This window comes from Bos taurus, chromosome 14, assembly GCF_002263795.3.
Source record: "Bos taurus isolate L1 Dominette 01449 registration number 42190680 breed Hereford chromosome 14, ARS-UCD2.0, whole genome shotgun sequence".
NCBI lineage: Eukaryota > Metazoa > Chordata > Mammalia > Artiodactyla > Bovidae > Bos > Bos taurus.
Genome location: NC_037341.1, coordinates 1925859 through 1946523, shown reverse-complemented (window position 1 = coordinate 1946523; position 20665 = coordinate 1925859). Strand labels below are relative to the sequence as shown.

Here is a 20665-nt window from a genome sequence, read left to right as displayed (position 1 = left end):
CCAGGGCCTCAGGTGCCCACCTGCCCACCCTGATGCCTCGGGGCCAGCCCAGCCTGGGCGAGGCCTCTCCTGGACGCCAAACCAGCAAGAGGGAGAGAACAGAGGAGGAACCGGGGTCAGCGCTGCCAGGACGCTGCCCGGAGGACACGTCTTTCTTGCTCTGGATCATGACCCGAAGGCAGGAACTCGGTGCCCTGTGGAGAGAGCTGCGTCCTGTCTGTGCCCAGCTCCCCTCTGCGACCCTGAGGGAGGGACGAGCCCCTGGGTGCCCGGGGCTTCCAGGGGCCCGTCGGGCGGCGGGAGTGAAAGAGCCGAGGATGAAGTACAGAAGGATTCAGAGATCATGGGGAAGGGGGGCGGGGGGCGGCAGCCATTGGTGGCCGCGAGCTTCCTGCCGGCCGAGCTGGGCGAGGAACTCACCTCTGTGCAGCTCAGGGCCGAGGCCCTCGGAGGGCGGGGCCTGGCAGGAGAAGGTCTTAGCCACAGCCTGCTCCAGGGGCGTGAGGGCCAGGGCCTGGGGCGCCCGCGGCAGCTCGCCCAGCTTGCGCCTCACCACGGCCCGCAGGTCCCGCCACTTGTGCTTGATGTCCGCGAGGTCGCGGCGGCAGTAGCCCAGCGCGTTCACCGCCTGCACGATGCGGCTCCACACGCGGTACCTGCGGGCGGGCTCGGCCCGCGGCAGCCTGCTGCCGAACAGCAGCTGGTAGTGCTTGCTGACCTTGGCCACCAACACCTCCGTCTCCTGCGGGCAGAAGTTGGGCTTCCTCTTCTTGGCCCGGGTGGCGCTGGCCACATGGCCACGGGCCCGTGCAGCCAGCTCCTTCTGCGGGCCAGCGGGCAGCGAGGTGGGCTCTGGCGTCCCACTGCCGTCGGGCGTGACCCCTGGCCCTGGAAAGGCACCAAAAGGCGGGTGTTTAAGGCCCTGGCCAGGGCGGTGGCAGCTCCCAGGGAGCCTCCTCTTTGGCTTCCAGTTCAGAACAGTACTTGCTTCCCTACTGGGTGTCCAGAGGCGTGGGTCTGAGTCCTGGCCCTGCCACTGCCTGGCTGGGTGTGGAGCTGTGAGGGACCTCGCTTCTGGGCCATGGTGCCCATCTGTCTCCAGAAAGGCCCTCCCCGGCCCTACTGCCTCCGGCAGCTGATGTCAGGTGCAAGGGGTGAGAAAGCGGGGCAGCCATCCCGTCACAAGGAGCAGGCCCTCTGGGGCCAGGGCCAAGGCTTGCCCGGGGACAGCAATAACCGCCGACACGCCAGACGTCCTGACCAAGAAGACGACTTCAAGTGCCGCTGACCTCTGCCCAGCTGGCTAAGTCCTAGCCATGGCTGCCCCTCCCACACAGGGTCCCCCTGAAGGGCACACCAAGGCCCCTATACTCTCCTGCCAGCCCCCCAGCCACCCCTGCAAGGCAGATGCAGGCTCTGGGCCCAGGGCCACAGGAGTTGGGCCAGCCCTTGCCTCTCCGTCCTGCAGCGCCAGCCTCCTCCCTGGAGCCCACAGGCCCTAATGGCCTGGCAACATCCCTGGTCCAGCCCCACCACACCATCAGCTGTCCTCGGGGAAGGAAAGGGCTAGTGCGGGTGAAGGTGGAGACGAGCCGGGACCCCTGCTCCAGCTCCCCAGCCTCCCCGGCCAAAGCCCCTGGGAGTCCATTCCCCACCCACTGACCCTCCCACCTTAGGGCTCGGCATTTCTGCGTGGCCTTCCCTGGGACCCCAAGACCCAGCATCCCAGCAGAAGTACCTCGCTTCCTGGCCCTCGGGCCTCTGGGGGTGCCAGCTGGCCCCAGGTCACCGTCCCCATCCTCACCCACACAGGGGTCCTGCAGGCTGCTCTCTGGCGATGGGCAGGGGAAATGGCGGATTCCGTACTTGGTCCAACATTTTGCGCACTCTACAGACAGCAAGGGACAGTCTCGGTTAAGCCCCCTGCCCGGCTTGGGGCACCTCTGGTGGAGCAAGGCTCTCATGCAGGACAGCAGCTGCGCCGGGCCCTCCAAGCACCCACACCAAGAGCTTGCTCAGACCCACCTCCTCCAGGAAGCCCTCCCTGACTGCCACACCCCCCAAACACCCCTTTTGCTGAAAGCCAGCACCAGGTCCAAAACTTCAGATATTCTTTCTCTGCACCCAGGTTCTTCTGAAAGGTGATTCCAAGCCAGGACGAAACTCCTTACAGCAGAGCCTCAGGTGTGGCCCCCAACCAGGCCAGGACTTCAACAGTGCAGAGCAACTTGCAAAAATGGAGAATAAGGCCATGGGAATGCTGGCGGCAATTTGACATCTCCGCACCAGCAGCACGGGACCATGCCACTGTATTCTATAAAACCATCATTCACGGTGCATCAGAAGTGAAAATGAAAACAAAATCAGTCCCCTTGATACTCGCTGCCAAGCCGAGAAGCGATGGTGGGTCCCCAGGGAGGACACAGTTTTCTCTCTGATAATTTTCATTTATTCAGAAATACTTCCTGGACAGGTTTGCTAGAATTCCTGAGCCCGAAGACATGTGTCGTTAAGACAGACGGACACCTCTGGAACCAAGCTGCTTCCTGTGCACAGCTCTTCGGAATCAGAAGAGGCGGTGGTGCCAGGCCGAGACCACGTACCACAGCCTGGGCGCTCGGAAGGGGCTGCACTGTCCAGAAGCCTGCCTTGGAGGAGATGTCTGACCATGTCGAGGGCAAGCGAGGTCCAGAGCTTCAGCACTGAGCTCCTGCAGCGGCAGCCTCTTTGCAGAAAAGGCCTCACATGGAGTGTGTCTGCGGGTCCAGGACAGCCCGGCTCTCGAGAGGGCAGGGCCTGACACATCCGTCCCTCTTCCCCAGGGCTTCCGGGAGAGCCTGCGGGCAGGGCCTCCCCACCAGGCACCTGCCCAGGCTCCCCTTCAGGCAGACAGCCATGCCCCGGGGACTGCTGCCCGGAGAGCACTGTGTAAGGAGGGAGCACAGCGGCCCAGGCCCCGCCACGGGGCCACCACCGGCTTCATGGGGTGCAAGGGGCCAGAGGCGCTCGATGCACTCGCCACACTGGCGTCCGGTTAGCACAAGTCCAGGCCCGGCCCACCTCCCCCGAATGCCCCGCAAGGTCCCCAGACACCCGTGGAGGAGCCAGTCTGGTCTGCTCTCCAGAATCATGTGAACTCTGAACTCTGGGGGCACAATGTAAATGCAATGCAGGCAATTATTACAGAAAACAATAAAGATCATCTACTACCACGCATCACGAGGGAAGCTCTATCAGCACTCCGGTGAGGTCTCAGGCAATGAGAAGCCCAGATGGGGGATCTCCTGCCTCAACTGCCATGTCCATCCCATCCCACTGGGACGCAGGCAGGCACCCGGCACTCTCCAAGGATCCGCAGGATGGCCTCACGCCCCATCCCAGACCACGGCCCGTCACACTGTCTCCCTGAGCTGGGGAGCAACAGCGTTTCTGCCTCACATCCCCTGCGGCAAACATCTCCGCCAGTATCCCTTGATGGTTCCCTAACAAAGAGGCGTGGCAGGGCTGAGACAGAGGGAAGGAGGGGGTCCGGAGGAGGCAGGGAGCAGGGTGCCCTCCCCTGCAAGTGAGCCCACCCCCCACCCCCTGCCGCTGAGCCACAGGAGAAGGGCCAAGTTCACATCCATCTCTCCAGGTACCTTCTCACGGTCTGTGAGCCACCCCTCTCTCTTCACAGACTTGGCCCGTCTGTATGCAGATCTGGGAGCTTTCCTTCCATTTATGTGAGTTCTTTACATGACAGTAACTTCCCACGTGGCTTTTTGCTGCATTTGTGATGGGACTTTACGGCAAGAGCCCACCCTAATCTCTGCATAATTAACTTTACGGTCCCCCAGTAACCCATAACACGCAGGGCTTAGCACGCGGCAGGCAGTGGCGATCACAGCTGCTCCCACACCTGGGGTCTCAGTGGATCCCCTTCGTCCTGGCCTGGAGCCCCAGCCTGCCTCCCTGGCAGCCCTGCTGGTCACCCCCAGAATCACACCCAGCACCCCAGAAGCAGCCCCAGTCTCAACAGCTGTCAGCAAATGCAGATGCTTTTCTGACAGAAATGCAATTAATATAGAAATCAGTTTCAAAAGAACTAGGAAGAAATACACATGTTCGAAAATGAACTACAATTCTAAATAAATCCTGGGTTAAAGAAGAATTCACAAGGGAAATTAAATATTTACAACTAAACATTAATTTTAAAATGCTATATATTTTTGAATTGTGAGATTCAACTAAAACCATGATTATTTGGACATTTATAATGGTAATGCTTTTATCAGAAATGAATAAAAACTGGATATGAATGATCTTAGGAGTTAGGAAAATGAAACAGCATCAACTCAAAGAAAGAAGGGGGAAAACAGTAAAAATGTGGGCAGAAAGAAATCCATCAGATTTTAAAACTAGCTTTTAATAGAGATTCAGAAAATCAAGTCAGCCCTTTGGAGGGGTTTATAAAGCTGCCACGAGTCTGTCGATGTTGATGACAAAACAAGAAAATTGGGAGCAACAATTAAACAACATTAGGAATAAAAGAGGGGGCCGAGGGGGCCAAGGGGGCCGAGATCCAGGGGCCGAGGACGCTAGTGAAAGGACAGGCACAGAGCTCAGCCTGTTAATTCGCTCCGTCTCCCCGCTGCCAGAAGGGAGCCTAACTCTGTCCATTTCCCGGTGGTCGGGGCCCAGCTGGATCGCGGCAGAGCAGGCGGTCGGAACCAGGGCCACTGCCCTCGTGGCCGCACCCCTGGCCACACAGTGACGCTGCCTAGGTCCCACTGGATAACATGCGACTGCATACCGTGCTACTTCAATCAACGTGAACATTCAGAAAAGCAGACACGCATCCACAGAAACACAGCAAGCTGACCGAAGAAGAAGCAGAGAGACTGGACAGCTGTCACAGATGGCATGAGTAACAGGCAGTCCACAGAGGAGCTCCAGGCCCTCCCGGGGGAGGCGGTTTTACAGCGAAATCCCAGACACCAGACAGGAGCAATCTCGTTCTTCCAAAAACTTACAAAGAACACAATCAGCGGGACTAAGACCCCACATGCCACACGACACAGCCTAAAAAAATATAATAATAATAGAAAAGGGATCACAATCTCCGGGACTTCCCTGGCAGGACAGTGGTTAGGAATCCGTGCCCCCAGTGCAGGGAGCATGGGTTCTATCTCTGCTCATGGGACTAAGATCCCATAAGCCGCAGAGTGCAGCCTGGAAAAAATAATAGAAAATAAAATAATAATAATAGAAAATAAAATAACAATAATAGATGAGAGGCCACAATCACCATTTCTACTCAGAGTTGAACTAGAGCTTCCAGCGGGCTCAGGACAGAAGGAAAAACACATAAAAAAAAGGTGAACGCTGTCATTATTCATAAATGACACTGTCTATACAGAAAACTCAAGACCCAACAAATTATTACAGTTAATAAAGACTTCAGCAACATGGCAGGACCCTTCGTCAGTGACTTTGTCAGTGGACAGAACTCAACTACGCTCCACAGGGAAAAGCTGGCTTCTTCAAGAAACCAAATCCGGGGACAGAAGGAAACAGGAAAACTAAAAGGGGAGCAGCCAGAGGCCGGAAAGGCGGGAAAGGCACCATCAACGGGGGCAGACACGCCGCGTCTCTGCGGGGCTCCCGGAACTCGCGGGTGGGAGGAAGCCCCAGGTGCATCTGGACGACATCTGGGCACGGAAAGGAGGCCCGCCCTGAGACGGTCACACAGGAGACGTGCTGACGTCTGGGGCAGGGGGTCACAAGCGCGCAGGTGGTGCTGGGCCGGCCCGGGGCGTGACCCCCACGCCCAGCGGGCCAGTGCCGGGTTCATGACGCCACCGTGTCTACTTTTCTCTTTGGAATTTCCCACATTCAGGAAGTTTAAAAATAAGATGTAAATGTTACATAAAACCTGCGCTTTCCTTCCTAGAACAACCAGTCGTGCGTGCACGTTTGCACCAGCAACAAAGACTCGGAATGGGTGCTGCGTTCCATTAATGCGCGTGCGTGCTAAGTCGCCTCCGTTGGGTCCGCCTCTTTGTGACCCTATCTATGGACAGGCTCCTCTGTCCATGGGGATTCTCCAGGCAGCAAGAATACTGAAGAGGGTTGCCATTTCCTCTTCTGGTGGATCTTCCCCACCTAAGGATTGAACCCACACCTCTGATGTTTCCTGCATTGGGAGACAGGTCTTTTTTTTACCACTAGCACCAGCTGGGAAGCACCTGTCCCATTAATAATGGTACTATTTACAAAATTAGCAAAATAAAAAAGTTTTCATTTTTGTTAAAATCAACTTAATGAAACATACATAAAATATTTATGGAGAAAATTACAAACTTTGTGGAAAGACACTAAAGAGCTGCCAACAGAGAGGCCTACGGTCTCGTGGGCAGCAGACTGGTGAAGATGGCATGGCTGAGCCTCACGGTAACACGGGGTGGGGGCCAGTCTCAGCCTGAGTGACGGGCGGGGCTCTGAAGTCCATGCAGCAACAGAGGCCAGAGTGCCCAGGGCGCCCAAGGGGCAGCAGTGGAGCAACCTCCCCTGAACAGTATCAACAGTTAGAATGACTGTGGAAATCAGGGTGCGACTCTGCACAGAAACAGAAAAACAGACCTACAGGATCTGCAGAGATACCGCGCTTATCGCACAGCTGGCACCGCAGGGCTGTAGAGAGGGAATTTTCAGTTAAGTGCCCAGGGACAATCTGTCATATCAACAGTGAAAAGTAGCGTATTACACTCCACCCTCCCCATATACAAACATCAACTCCAGGTGATTGCAAGACTTAAATATGAAAAACAAATTGTATAAGCTTCAGAGAAAATAAAGGCAAAACCATTATCCTTGTGCTAGAATTTATTAAACAGGAAAACGCACGTTTTGACAAGAAAGACTGATGAACACAGAGGTGCTGTAGTTAAAAATCAGCTTTCATCAGCAGCACCACAAGGAACAGCCAGCACGGTGGGCATGGAACCTCCAGACACGTGGAGACCTTGCCCACGGACAAGAACAAGACAAACGGAAGGGAAAACACACAGGGTTGCCTGAGACCCAAACGCCCAGTGACGGGAAAAACCGATCCCACCAGATACCAGGGCAACGCGAACTGAAACCAGAAGACACCCCTCCAGGCCCATGGGCGGGCAAATAGCCAAGGCCGCCACCCTTCAGTGCCCACCAGACAGGGCCAGGCCAGCACGACCACCAGGCGCTGAGCTGCCCACCCCACCACCACCCTCTCGTGGGGGCCGTCCTGACAGCGCCAGTATCCAACACAGTGCCCAAGACAGGCGGTCCGACGGCCCGTCCCCCATGGAGCCGCTGTGCCTGCCACGGCCTCGCACGTGACTGAGCGCCCAGAGCAGGCAGAGGGAAAGGCTGCCAGGCGGACGGCCGTGACTCGGGGGCAAAACCAGCAAGTCGCAGGCTGATTTAACCACGCAAAGTCAAGAGAGACACACACACACACACACACACACGCTCACAGGGTCTGCTCAAGGACATGACATGGCAGCAAAACCTCAAGGACAAGCCGGGAAGCCGCCATCCACACCCCAGGGTGGGGAAGGCGGTGGGATCCAGCCCCAGGAGTCTGCCTCTCCTTCCAAGGGAAGCCGCCATCCACACCCCAGGTTGGGGAAGGCGGTGGGATCCAGCCCCGGGAGTCTGCATCACATTTCAAGTCTGCTCACATGCTCACAAACTTACACTCGCTGAGTGTCAGGTCTGCCAGGAATCCCTAAGGACCTGGAGTCAGTTTCCCAGACACAAGTCTGACAGAAAACCCCTCTGTAGAGGGATGGGAGCTGGGGGGTGAGCAGACCGCAGAGCCAGCCCACAGGAAGGGGCCCGGCACCCTGAAAGCAGAAGCAGACCTGCCCTGTGGAGCCCAGGATGCCGCCCGTCACCCATGTGCCTCCGTTCCCCGGCTGTGCTCCACATGCAGCACCTGGTCCATACGGGCACCTACAAGGCCGTCCAAGGCCATCAGCCAAGTACCCCAGCGCCTGCAGACTCCAGGGCACACTGCGGACGCCTGGACCTGCCCCCAGGCAGGGCGGCGTCTCCCACTCTGCTCTTCCCGGGTGCTGACCCAACGCCAACAACCCCGGCCCATCTGGGGCCAGGGCATCCCTGATCCGGGGTCAAAGGCAGGGCCGGTCAGAAGGACAGAATCCGTCTGCGGTTACCATGGTTACCAAGGTAACACAGTGGAGACGCACCCCCTGCCGACCCCGGCTGCCCCCAACACGCCCGCGCTGCCCTTACCTAGGGGCTGATAGCCTTGTCGGAAGGGCCCCCCGAAAGGGCCGCGGCTCCCCAGGCCGCCACTGCCTGCGATGGATCCATAAGACATCTTCTCACAGGACGCAAGGCCGCACCTTCCTGCAGAGGAAACAAAACGGGGTGGGGGAGAAGAGGAGGGTCAGAGCTGGAACTCAGGTTTCACTCCGGCTCCGCCCACCCCGCCCGGCAGCCTGACCCCTGCGACCTCGCCTTGCAAGTCAACAACTAGCGTCTAAACGTGGAAACAGGATCGAGCAGTGAAGAGCGGCACAAGCGTTATTCTGAGTGTCAGCGGCCTCCCAGACGACCCACAGCAGCCACAGGATGGGAGGAAGGCGACTGGCAGGGGTGGGGGGACCTCTCCCTGGACGACCCACAGCAGCCATGGGATGGCAGGAAGGTGACTGGCAGGGGTCGGGGGACTTCTCCCTGAATAAACCACGCAGCGCTCCTTCTCTCTCTAAACTTCATGCGTGGAAACTTTTAAAACATTAAAGCTTAATTTGCAAAATCCCAGTGAAATCCTCCTCCAGCAGGCTTGGCCTGGAAACACAGCTGCATGGGTGTCTGGCTTGAGCTGACAAGACCCAGGGCCCCAGCGTTGTCCTGCGCAGCCAAGAGGCTCGGGGCAGGCAGGGGCCAGGACAGCCGTGCACCCGCCGTGCGCCAGGCGCGCATCCAGTGTGGGCAGGAGGGCTGGCCCCAGGAACCTGGCTGTGTGGGTGGCAAAGGCTCCCACAGGAGCTCTCACAGACCCTGGGGGTCCGCAGAGCTCAAGCGGGAGCAGGGAGCAGGGAGCAGGGGCCAAGCCTCTGAGCCACAGCTTGGAGGAAGGGACAGGGCAGCCCTGGGAAGACAGAAGGGGCATCCGGTGTGAAGCGGTCCCTCGGCCATAGGCGGAGGCTGCGGGCAGCTCTAGGCACCCACTGGGCCAAGGGTGCACCCAGCGCCTGGTCGCAGGCGGGCAGCTGGACAGGACTGCAGTGACCAGCCAACAGCACAGGTCACCTGAAGGGCAGAAACAGGCCAAGGGGCTGCCACCAACGTCCAGGCAGCTGAGGGGTCGTGAGCAGTCCTGGTCTGAGATGGAGGGAAGACCCCCAGCCTGCCCCTCATCTAGCCTGCGGTCTCCCACGGCCTGTGCTTTTGCTCGGAGACTGGGAGATGGAGGCCACCCACCGCAGGGACCACAGAGCCAGCCCGGCCAGAGGACACCCAGAGCGCGTCCTCCACCTGCTGCCTGGGCCCCCTGGCAGGGCTCTGGGCCTCAAGGGCCTGGGCGCGCGGACCCCTGGGGCTCCCACCGCGCCCCCCACCTGCCCTGCGCCAGGCTGCACCCTCGGCTCCCGTCCACTGTTCCCGCCCACCCTGCACAGCCAGCTCATGGCCGACCTCTCCACCAGAGTGCCCACATCACGAGGCCAGGCAGAGGGCAGCCACGGGGAGAGGAGCAGAGCTGCTGGCAGCCCAGCGGGTGGGCGGAAGCTGCAGCAGGGCCAGGCCAGAGGGCCGGCGGATGCCGCTGAGCCAGGGTGCCCAGGAGGAGCCCCGGGCCACCTCAAAACTGCCAGCCAGGCTCCAGGGAGGGATGCCCATTCCCCAGGAGGCCTTCTCCGGAGCAGCTTCCGTGACCGCCCACTCGGGTGGCCGGCCTCCTCTGCCTCAAGCCCCCGGCTCACAGTGGCGCCGGGCTGTACCCTGGATGTCAGCCCCCTGAAACAGCCTGAAGGGAGCTGTCTGTCCCTGGACTGCCCAGATCCTGCCCCCTGGACACCAGGGGAAGCGGGGGTGCCAGAGAACGCCCCAGCAACGCAGCCCTGCCCGCAGGACAAAGTCCCCAGGCCCCGGAGGAGGGAGCGGCCGGCCAGTGGACACCACAGGATGCCAGGCTGGAAGGGGCGCCTGGACACAGCCCAGGCTGGGGGCCAACGACCCAGCTCCAAGGCCAGTGCCGAGGCCGCAGTAGGGGGGGCCCTGCCTGTGACCTCTGCCTGCAGCTCTCTCTTGCCGGCCTGGGGCTCGCAGAGGCCAGGGGCCCCCCCAAGACCAGGGCGGACCCTCCCAGCAACAGACAAGGAGTGGCACTGTCTACACGGGGGCATCTCAGCATGGGCCCTGCCCCCGCACTATACTAGAGGGACCCCCAAGGATGGAGAGCGGGTCCCGGTGGGGCCTGGCACGAGCCGCTCTCTCATCTCTGGTCCAGCTTTCTCCTCTGTAACCGGGGTAGCACGCCCGCCCTTGGTGGGTCAGGGTGCCGTGTCAGAGACCTCTAGGAGCTCGTCTGTGAGCCGGGGCCCTGCGGCGACGCTGGAAAGCAGCACCCCTGTGGGAGGCCAAGGCCTGGAGGCCAGAGGGGGTGCCCCGGGGGCAGACAGGGAGGAAAAGGATGGGCTCTCCCTCCTGCCCTCAGCCTCCCGGAGGCCTGAGCTGACCCAGGAGAAGGGCACTGGGACCCTGCAGCCCCTCTGCGGGGGAGAGCTGACCTCCCCAGAGGGCTGCACCCTGCCCAGCATCTCGCTCCTGCTGCGGCCTCGGTGAGGTTCTCCCAGCGTGGTGATGGACCTGACCACAGCAGTCGTCCTCCCCGCCCTGGACGCCTCCAGCCTTGGCAGAGCACACGGTTGGGTCCCCGGCCTGCCCCACCTGGCCGGGTACCCCGTCCTGAGCCGGAACCCAGTCTCCCCACATAGGAGGTACCAGAAAGGGAGCCCCAGGGAGGGTGGTGAGTCACACCAGAGGAAGCGTGCGGAGGAGGCCACCCTCAAGGCATGCATCCTCACACTGAGGGCCCCCTGCACGCCTGCTCCCGCCCGAATACTCACAAGCCCCAGAGGGCCAACAGCGAGGGCTCCCAGCCTCCCTCGCCTTGTCCGCCCCCGCGTCAGCCGTGTCAGGGCCGGTGGCCCCAGACACATGGGAGAGAGGCCCGAGACCACCCAGTCCAGAGGAACCCCGGGGGCCGGGTAAGGAGCGGGGTCCCCAAGTCCACAGAGGGAGGTGCGTCCAGCCTTCCTCCCGACCGAGCCCAAACCTCCCGCCACCCTGGTCTGCACCCCTAGGAGTGCCCTCGGCACCAGGCCAGAGGCGGGGGCCTGACGTACCCACTCGGGGAGTCCCCTCCTCCAGTACCTCGGCTCCCATCCAACGCCGGCCGTGTCCCTGCCAACAGCCCTCGGGACCTCACCTCCATGGCCGAGCTCAGGGCCCCAAGCCCCCGATCCCCAACCCAGTGCCTTGGGGTCACCCTTCTTCCTCCTCTGTCTCCCCTCCCCGCCCAGCCCCAAGCAACCACAGGACTCGGTCCTGCCCCGCCTCCCCGGCACACACAGCCCTGGTGGAGCCAGCTGTGGTGGCACCCCGGGACCCAGGGGTTGGCATGGGCTGCAGCCTGCTCGCCATCACGGCCCAGTGCCCCCCAGACACGGCCACCCTTCCTCCGGCCACACGCCAGGCCTGGAGACACAGACACGGGGCCAGGCTGAGGGGCTGAGATGGCAGGTGCATCAGCCCAACTCCAAGGGATGCGACTCTCCTGTGTAGTGAAGTCTCTGTGATTCACTGAACCAACACAGGCAGAGGGGGTCGGGGCAACAGGACTAAAGGCCTGACCTGGGCCAAGAGCGGCCGCAGGCCTCGCGGGGCCCGCTCCGTGTGAGGCATGTGGGAAGGTTCCCTGGAGGAGGCAGGCCTGGGGAGGAAGAGGCTCTGCAGGCTGGGCCGGTCAGGGAGAGAACCGGTCACGGCCTGCCCCCTACCCAGACGCCCTCTACTCACCTGGTCCCAGGCGCGCTGGCGGGGAGGCTGCCGGGGAGCCCTGCCCTGCTTCCCTCTGTGCTCCGCTCCACCCAGGCGGCGGCGCGGCTCCAGGGAGGCAGGAGGCCCCGGGCTGCGCTGCTCAGAAACCGAAGCACTGCTCTCAGGGAGGACGGAGCAGCAGCACCACCAATGCCCAGTCCCGCCCACATCTCTGCGAGGCAGGCCCAGCGGCCCAGGCTGCTGCCCACTGAGGGCCCGGAGGACACCGTGAACCACCCCACAGCAGAGCCCTCCCTGGGCTAGACACAGGCCTCCCTCCACTGACCACTACCCACGGGCCCATCTCCCTCCACTGACCGCTACCCACGGGCCCATCTCCCTCCACTGACCGCTACCCACAGGCCCATCTCCCTCCACTGACCACTACCCATGGGATGGGCCTGCCTCCCTCCACTGACCACTACCCACAGGCCCATCTCCCTCCACTGACTGCTACCCACGGGCCCATCTCCCTCCACTGACCACTACCCACGGGATGGGCCCACCTCCCTCCACTGACCACTACCAACGGGCCCATCTCCCTCCACTGACCGCTTCCCACAGGCCCATCTCCCTCCACTGACCGCTACCCATGGGATGGGCCCGCCTCCCTCCACTGACCGCTACCCACAGGCCCATCTTCCTCCACTGACCACTACCCCCGGGCCCGCCAGAGTGGCTTCATATGGTAGTATTCTGGAGCCAAAGCAGCTAGGAGACCCTAGGATGAAGAGCAGGGTGTCAGGGGAGACCCAGCACACTGGGTCCCATGCCTGCCGTGTCCTGGGGAGAAGACGTCGGGGCCAAAGGGCCTCAGGTGCAGCACGTGGGCTCCTCCACCTCCACTGGGACGCGTGGGATCTAGTTCCCTGATCAGGGATTGAACCCAGGCCCCTACATCGGGAGCGCAGAGTCTTAGCCACTGGACCACCAGGGAAGTCCCTGAGACCCCACTTTTTAAAATGAGAAAACTGAACTCAGGGAGGGGAAGCGACTCACCCATGGTCTCACAGACAGACGGGTCGAGGTCAAGGCGCTCCCTCCGTGGCGGCAGTGCTCCCCACGCCTGCCCCAGCGCTCTCTGCCGGTCCTCCCACAGCCCACGGCCACACCTCCCGCACCACCGGGCCCCCGCGAGCACTCGCCCGCCCGCTGGAGCTGGCAGGCTGCGTGTGGCCTCAGTCTGCACCACGCACAGACATGTGTGGGCCACTCGCTCACGCAGCTGTGAGCATGACGATCCCCCTCCCGGCTTCGTCCCCTAAGATGGCGTGATGCTCCAGACCAACGGGAACACGTGTTTCTCGGTTACAAACACCATTCTTCACAGACAGGAATTAAGACTACTTGGAGAAATGGCTGATCCCAGGACTGGGGCAGAGAGAGTAAAAGATAAGCCTAGATCATTCTGTTACATGAAAGAGCAAGGAAGTGATCAAAGCAAGGCAGGGCCATCGCCAAAGGGCCCAGAGGCCAGTCCGAAAGGCTTCCTTCCACTGGCCAACTCTGCGACAATTTGAGCATGAAAAAAGACAATGGTAATAAAAGATTATAACTTTTATTTATTATAGCCTCTAAAAACACCTATCGTGTATTGACTTATCTGGCTGCATCAGGTCTTGGTGGCGGCACAGGGGGTCTTCCATCTTTGCCGCGGTAGCTTCCTGACCAGGGTGGAACCCAGGCCACCTGCATAGGGAGCTCAGTCTTAGCCACTGGGCCCCTGGGCAAGTCCGTGTTATAGCCTTGTAATAAAGAAGTAAAGTGAAAGTCTACGAGTCCATGTGGTTGTAAACACACACAGGAAAAAGCTCTTCGTCAGAGCAGACGCTGACAACTGGGAAAGCAACGTCCTTACAAGGACTGACTCATACGGAAAACCCCAGTCACAGAGCAACACAGGAGAGGACAGGTCAAGGAATGATAGTAACTCGTTCAGGCAAGAACGTCCAGCGGGCCTGAGAACTGCTGGGTGTGAGTCCCATAAACAGCAGGATATCCATACAGTCTCAAAGAACCTTCCCCAAAAAACTAATTAAAAGTGGAGGAAGAACAGCTCTGCAGAGGAGAAACTTCACGGATGTCGGCTTGACCCCAGGACCTGGGTCATGCAGTGGGGGACAGGTCAGATCTCACGTGCCCCTGCCACCAGACACCGAGGAGGAGACAGCAGCCTCTCCAGGCCCTCCTGCCAAAAACGAAGGACCACATGGACAGGAGACACACCCGGCTAAGCGACGGCCCGCAGAACAGCCAACCTGCAGCCTTCTCCTGTGTCAGCGCTGCAGACAAGGAGAGACGGAGGACCTGACCGTCCAGGTTCAAGGAGGCCAGGGAGATGGCACCCCCAAAACGAAATGGGATCCTGGATTTCATTTGGTGGAGAAACGTGTCACTGGGCTCACTGACGAGGTCTCTCCCGGGAACACCAGGAAGACTCTTAGGCCACAGTACTGGCCGCTGTTAATGCTGCTGTTGACACCAGCCCTGGGGTTACATAGGGAGTCTGCATTCGGGGGTCAGGAGCATCGTGTCCAGAGGAACACGTGACGAGTCCATGAACACAAAGAGGGAGGGGAGGGAGCAAGCACGGGATAACGGCTACACGTACGGAACCTGGGGGAGCAGAGGCTTCCTCTTAATACAGCGACTGTTCTCAAAACTAGAGTTACTTTGTCCAGGAGTTTTAAGTTCAAAACAAACTAATAACTCTACTAGAATATTTTTTAATCCAAGGAACATATTCAAGAAAGGTGTAAGATCTGTATATCGAAAACTGAAAACGCACACTACTAAAGGAAGTAAAGAAATCGTAAATGGGTGATGGGCCACAGCAAGCTCGTGGAGGGGGCACCGGGACCCCATGGCTGTGGGAACCAGCTCTAACACACCGGCATTGGCAGTGAAATGACACACACAAATGCTTAAGATGTTTTCTGAAACTAAGAAGTTCCTCCCATCTCAAAAACAATCTATTAGACAACTCTTGAAGAAAGAAAAAAAAAATTAAACTGAAGAAATTCTTTTAAAAAATAGTGAAAATATTACCTATGAAAATCAGCAGAGCATGTTTAAAGCAGTTACCAGACAAAAAGTCGAAATGCTCAATATTTCATGCATTAAAAAAAAAAAAAGGAATCAAATGGAGTTCATTCTTCACTCAAAAGTTTGGAAAAGAGCAAAAAAGTCAGAAGTAACCACAAGGAAAGAAGAATGTAAATAAAAGTTAATATTAATGAGGCGGGAAACAGAAAAACAATAGAACTTATTTACAAATTAAAATCCTGTTTTCCATAAAGTACTAACAAAAGAGACCACCAAGAGCTGAAAGAAAAGAGGGGAGAAACCACAGAGACACAGTATCAGCAATGAAAAGGGCGGCGGGTCACCAGACAAACGCATGAGGGACTCACTAAGGCCCTGCTTTCAAACCTCTATACACAGAAACTGTAAACACGGACAGGACGGACAGTATCTGAGGAAAACGGAGCTCACCAGAGGTGACCCCCTGGAGACAGAAAGCTTTAAGAGACAAATCTGGATAAAAGAAACAGAAAGTTTTCATAAAAACCACCCCACAAAACGCCAGGGCCAGAGGCCTTTGCGGGGGATCCTGCCACGTTTCCAAAGCCGAGCACTTCCGGAGCTCCATACATTATCCCAGGGTGCTGACGGAGCAGGGCAACCCCCAGCCCTTGTGTGAGGCACTTACGGTGACACCAATACAGAAACCTGGTGAGCGCAGTGCAGGACTCGGGAAGTTACACACCAGCGCTGGCCTCGCACATGCTACCACACTAAATGCCACACCAGGAGACAAACTCGGTCCTGACCTGCTCATCCTTCTAGGGATGCGGGGCACGTGCGGCCTTAGGAACCCATTAACACGACATCACATCCACCCAAAGGAAAGACTACAAGTTTCCCCACAGACGGACACTAAAAACAGCATCAACAGAATTCCTGATGAAGACAATCAAAAAAATTTCTTAAAATGGGAAACACCCGCTAATCCTAAAACGAGCATTTGCTCCGAGGGAAACGGAAGTGGGGACCAACGGCACGCCGGCGACGGAAATGCCAACACGAGTTAGAGCTCCCAGAAGTAACGCGCTGGGCAAAGCAGCTGCAGGTAAACTCACCGGTGCCAGCTGGAGGGGACCCCCAGTCACCAGAGCAACCCCAGCGAGGACAGGCCCAGGAACGAAGGCCACACGAGACGGCTGTCCCTCCGACGACCGAGGCGGAGCGGATCACGTGGACAGCACCCCCGTCCTCGGACAGGACGGCACTGCTCACAAAGACGTCGTTCTCCCCTCCAGGTAAACCCCAGCCAGCCCAGAGCGTCCACACAGGAAGACACCACGGAAACAAGCAGATAAGAAGCACCAGAGAAGAAGGGCCAACGCCGCTACGACACAGTGAATCTGGAAACGTCGCGCTGACTGAGGAGAGCCAGACGCAGAGACCACGCACCAACGCCCCGTTTCTGTGAAGCACCCACGACAGGCGGGTCTGCAGGAGCGGGACACGGACAGTGACTGCTCGCGGGCGTGGGGCTTGGTCCAGCGTGACCAGAGGTCCGGGCTTTGCTGGCGGTGATGGAGGGTCGCCCTGTGAGGAGCCTGAAAACCACCGGAGCACACACGTCGGGGTGGGATCTGTAGGGGACGTGAGCTCTATCTCGACAACGTGATCTAACACACGCTAGAAAGTCTCTATGATTAAAACCAGGCAGGAAAACACAGACCAACGGAATAAAAAAGTAAGTCTAAAATGAGACCCACGTACGTATGGACATTTAAGATTGAATCTGTAATAAACGGTGCTGGGATATCTGGTTAGCCACGTGGGAAAAGAGTGGTTCATGCCTAACACAGTGAGAAGAGCCTGCGCCAAAGCAGAACAGTCACCCAAGTGAGAGAGAGAACAGTCTGAGGAAAGTCAAGCTCCCTTGAACCCGCGTGAGGGACGGTTTCCTGGGGAGGACTCAGAGCCAAACGCTGTGAAACGAGAGGCGCGCATGCGCCCGCTGCCCCGCCCAAGCCCCCCACCTGGTCTCCCCCTCCAGGAACTAGGCCCCGTGACACGGGCCCCGCGGGTGGGGGAGGTGCAGGGTGTGGGAGCTCTCCCACCTGCCCCGGGTCAAGGGGGCACATGGGCACCGAGGCCACTTGCAGTCTGGGTCCTTCCCCTGCGCCTCCAGGCAGTTATCCCCGCCCCCCACATCCAGACCCCAGCATTTCCCCAGAGCCCCCTCCCTCACCAGTCTACTAAGACCTCTCCTTCTCTGGGACTCAGAGAAAAGGCCGGCAGGCCCCCAGGACTGGGCAGGAGCACGCAGAGCAGGCTGGGGACTGAGCAGGATGCCCTGGGGAAGGAAACCATCTGGTCTTTGAAGGAGCTGCAGGGCGCAGACCCAAGGCCCTGGGAGCTGGCTCAGGCCAGGCACAGGCACCTTCAAAGGACAGCTGGGCGGTCTCAAAGGCCAGTGAGCAGAGGGCCTGGAGCGGCCGAGCGCACATCCCACCCACAGACAACCTGACTCCGCCCCAACACCTCCCCCTCAGCTTGCCCAAGAAACCAGGATACAGGCCGAAGACAATTTAGCACTCCATCTCCAGGGCAGCCCCGGGGCGCCGCCTGCACTGGCCCTCGGCCACCCCCCAGGACCTGCCCCAGGCCACTGCAGCCTGGGTGGGTGAAAGGTGGGGAACCCTGAGGGTGGGGACCCCAAGACCACCAGGCGGCAGAGGGGCACTGACCCGGCTCAGAGGAGAGGCCCTCCCCCCACCACACAGGGAGGGGCCCCAGGCCAGTGCTCCTGACCACGGGCTGGGCAAGGGGAAGCTGGGCGGAGCCCAGGATGGGGTTGGAGGCGGGGAGGACAGCCCCCAGCCCGCCAGGCTCCAGAGTCTGAGAGCCTGGGCTGAGCTCACGGCTGTCGGAGCCCAGCAGGGACCACGACCTGCCCAGATGGAGACGAGGGAGGCTGGAGACAGAAGGGAGAGGAGGGAGGAACACGACCCCACTGGACAGAAAAGCAGCCGGGACGCACCGCCTGGCCGCCCCTGCCCCTGTGAAGGCGCGGCCTGCATGAGACTCTCAGCACAGACTCCAGGGACCCCGAACGCCGGAGCTCAGTCACTGGGGACTCGGCTCCGAGCCGTCACTTAGGAGTGGGAAATCCACAGATTACAGGCCCCTGGAGGGTTCTCGCAGATGAAAACCCTGAAACGGAGGGAGGCACTGAGGCGGAGGCGGGGCAGGAAGGGGCCTGGCAGTGGGGGAGGCCGAGCCCAGGAGGGCTGCGAGGGCCCCAAGGCTCGCCACCCGCCAATAGACGGCTCAGTGAGACAGACCCACGCAGGACAAAAGCTTCAGGCGCCCAAACACCCAGAGCTCCCGGTCCCCGGACCCCAGGGATGTGATAGGCTGAGTGGGAAGACACCACCCAAAGTCACAGCACGGGGACTTCCCTGGTGGTCTGGACGTTAAATCTCAGGGCTTCCGCTGCAGGAGGCACGGGTTCCATCTCTACTGAGGAAATCCGCACATGGGTGGTACAGCCAAAAAAAAAAATCACAGCACAGTTGGAGTGCCTCCCGCCACCCCGAGAGTAGGCCCTGTGCCCCCAGGGTCCTCCGGCGCCCCAGGAGAGCAGAGAGGCAGGGCTGCAGCAGCCCCGGCAAACCACGCCCTGCACCCACCCTAGAGCTCTGCACTGAGGAATCAGACAGGAAGCACTCGGGAAGCCAGAAACACTACAAAATAAAAACACAAAGCCAGAAACAACCAAAATAGCCAGCAATAAAGAATTAAATACATCGCGTTAGGTATCTAAATAGAGTATGACGCAGAGAATTTAAATAGTGTTAAAAGCATATACTCAGTTGTGGGGGACATGCTCCCACACGACACTAAGGGGAAAAATGACGCTAGAAAAGCACAGGACACAGAGTTACCCTGAGAGGTGCCTGTCCTGGCCGCGGGGACAGAGGAGCCGCCACTAGGTCACCCCACTCCTGGGCCATTGTCACCCATTCCTGAAGGCAGCCCAGACACACACCAAGTAGGCCGGGACCCGCTGGAGTCCTCTGTCTGCTTGGGCTGCTCACGTGAGTGGCGCACAGGACACACAGGACCCACACGTGGAACACGAGAAGCAGGACAAAGCCCACGGGCGACGGTGTTTGTGCAACAGCAGAAGAGACACGCGGCGCCCCGGGGGTCACGGCCAACCCACCTGCACACACACACAACAGGGCTTCGAAACACCACGGCGGGGGCGGGGGGAGCTGCCACGGAGGAGCACGCAGTCAGGGGCAGGGGGAGCTGCCACCGAGGAGCAAGCAGTCGGGGGCGGGGGGAGCTGCCACGGAGGAGCACGCAGTCGGGGCCGGGGGGAGCTGCCACGGAGGAGCACGCAGTCGGGGGCGGGGGGAGCTGCCACGGAGGAGCACGCAGTCGGGGGCGGGGGGAGCTGCCACGGAGGAGCACGCAGTCGGGGGCGGGGGGAGCTGCCACGGAGGAGCACGCAGTCGGGGGCGGGGGAACTGCCACGGAGGAGCACGCAGTCGGGTCCCGAAACACCACGGCAGGGGTCGGGGGGGAGCTGCCATGGAGGAGCATGCAGTCAGGTCCCGTTCACGGGAGACAAACCCAGTCATCGGACGAGGCCCGGCCAAAGGAGACCAGAGGTGGGAACGGCAAGTGGTCACCGGGGGTACAGGGTTTCTGTGCCAGTGTGAAAAAGTTCTGGAATCAGGTGGCGATGGCCGCACACCATCAAGAACGGACATTGCTAAGGTGCACTCTGTTATTGTATAAGACGACACATGAGTCCCATCACAGAGCGGCCCAGAGTGGGTGGTGGGTCACAGGAGGCTACAGGTAGACGAACTGCCTTAGTGCGGGCCAGGGCCTCCCAAGCTCTCTGCCAGGCCCACATGTCACTTTTACGATCAGGAGAAGGAAAGATAAACATGGTCCTTGAGCCCAGCAAACACACACGCTAGCACTGCTGGTCCGGACGCATGGGCCGGCAGGTGGCACTCCATCAGGCCAGAGCAGCACGCGGCCGCGGCCACCACTGTGCCCAGGCTGGACAAGCGCACAGCAGATCCTCAGGCAGTTTGCCAGCATATAGACCCATGGCACGCCAACGCCACGCCCGGCCACCTGGGGCCATGGGAGCTGCCCAGTGACACCCATGTCTGCAGAGCACACAGCCAGGAGCCTGCCCAGGATCCTCAGCAAACGGGCACGGCCACTTGCCTTCAGGTCACTTTGTTAATTTCTGCAGCCTGGTGGAGGCTGAAGGCCCAGCCGTCCACAAATGGGTCTTCATCCCCAGCCAACCCCAGCCTGGCCCGGGAGGAACCCAGGCTGACCCTCGACCCGGCCGCAGCTGGATCAGGCCAGGGCACCCAGTGGCCCCTGACCCTGGCCACAGACCAGCCTGCAACCTAGGAGTCCCCGGTTCATCACCTCCTAGCTAAGAGAACTTGTACCTCCTGGCACCTGTGACAAGGGGACAAGGCCACAGACCTACTTCTCCACGTGGCTG

At 59.7% G+C, this 20665-nt stretch overlaps 2 protein-coding genes across 10 annotated transcripts in view; one reads left to right on the top strand and one right to left on the bottom strand.

The window, feature by feature from the left end:
• Positions 1-20665, bottom strand: part of TSNARE1 (t-SNARE domain containing 1) — a 117413-nt gene that overhangs the window by 73441 nt on the left and 23307 nt on the right. For 8 of the 9 annotated variants that reach the window (XR_009497077.1, NM_001082446.2, XM_059893308.1 and 5 more), the window contains 3 exon segments: positions 8281-8397; positions 1739-1888; positions 421-888 (listed from right to left, as the gene is read on the bottom strand). Coding sequence is in view for 8 of the 9 variants with exons in the window: in NM_001082446.2 (NP_001075915.1) it covers positions 421-888; positions 1739-1888; positions 8281-8368 (706 nt within the window). In the remaining variant the exon portion in view is untranslated. 9 annotated transcript variants of the gene reach the window in all.
• On the top strand, positions 11070-13327 carry LOC132342240 (uncharacterized). The gene is made up of 6 exons (XM_059874519.1): positions 11070-11264; positions 11361-11511; positions 11580-11747; positions 12086-12324; positions 12661-12771; positions 13196-13327. The coding sequence occupies exons 1-6, from the start codon at positions 11070-11072 to the stop codon at positions 13325-13327; spliced, it is 996 nt and encodes a 331-aa protein (XP_059730502.1).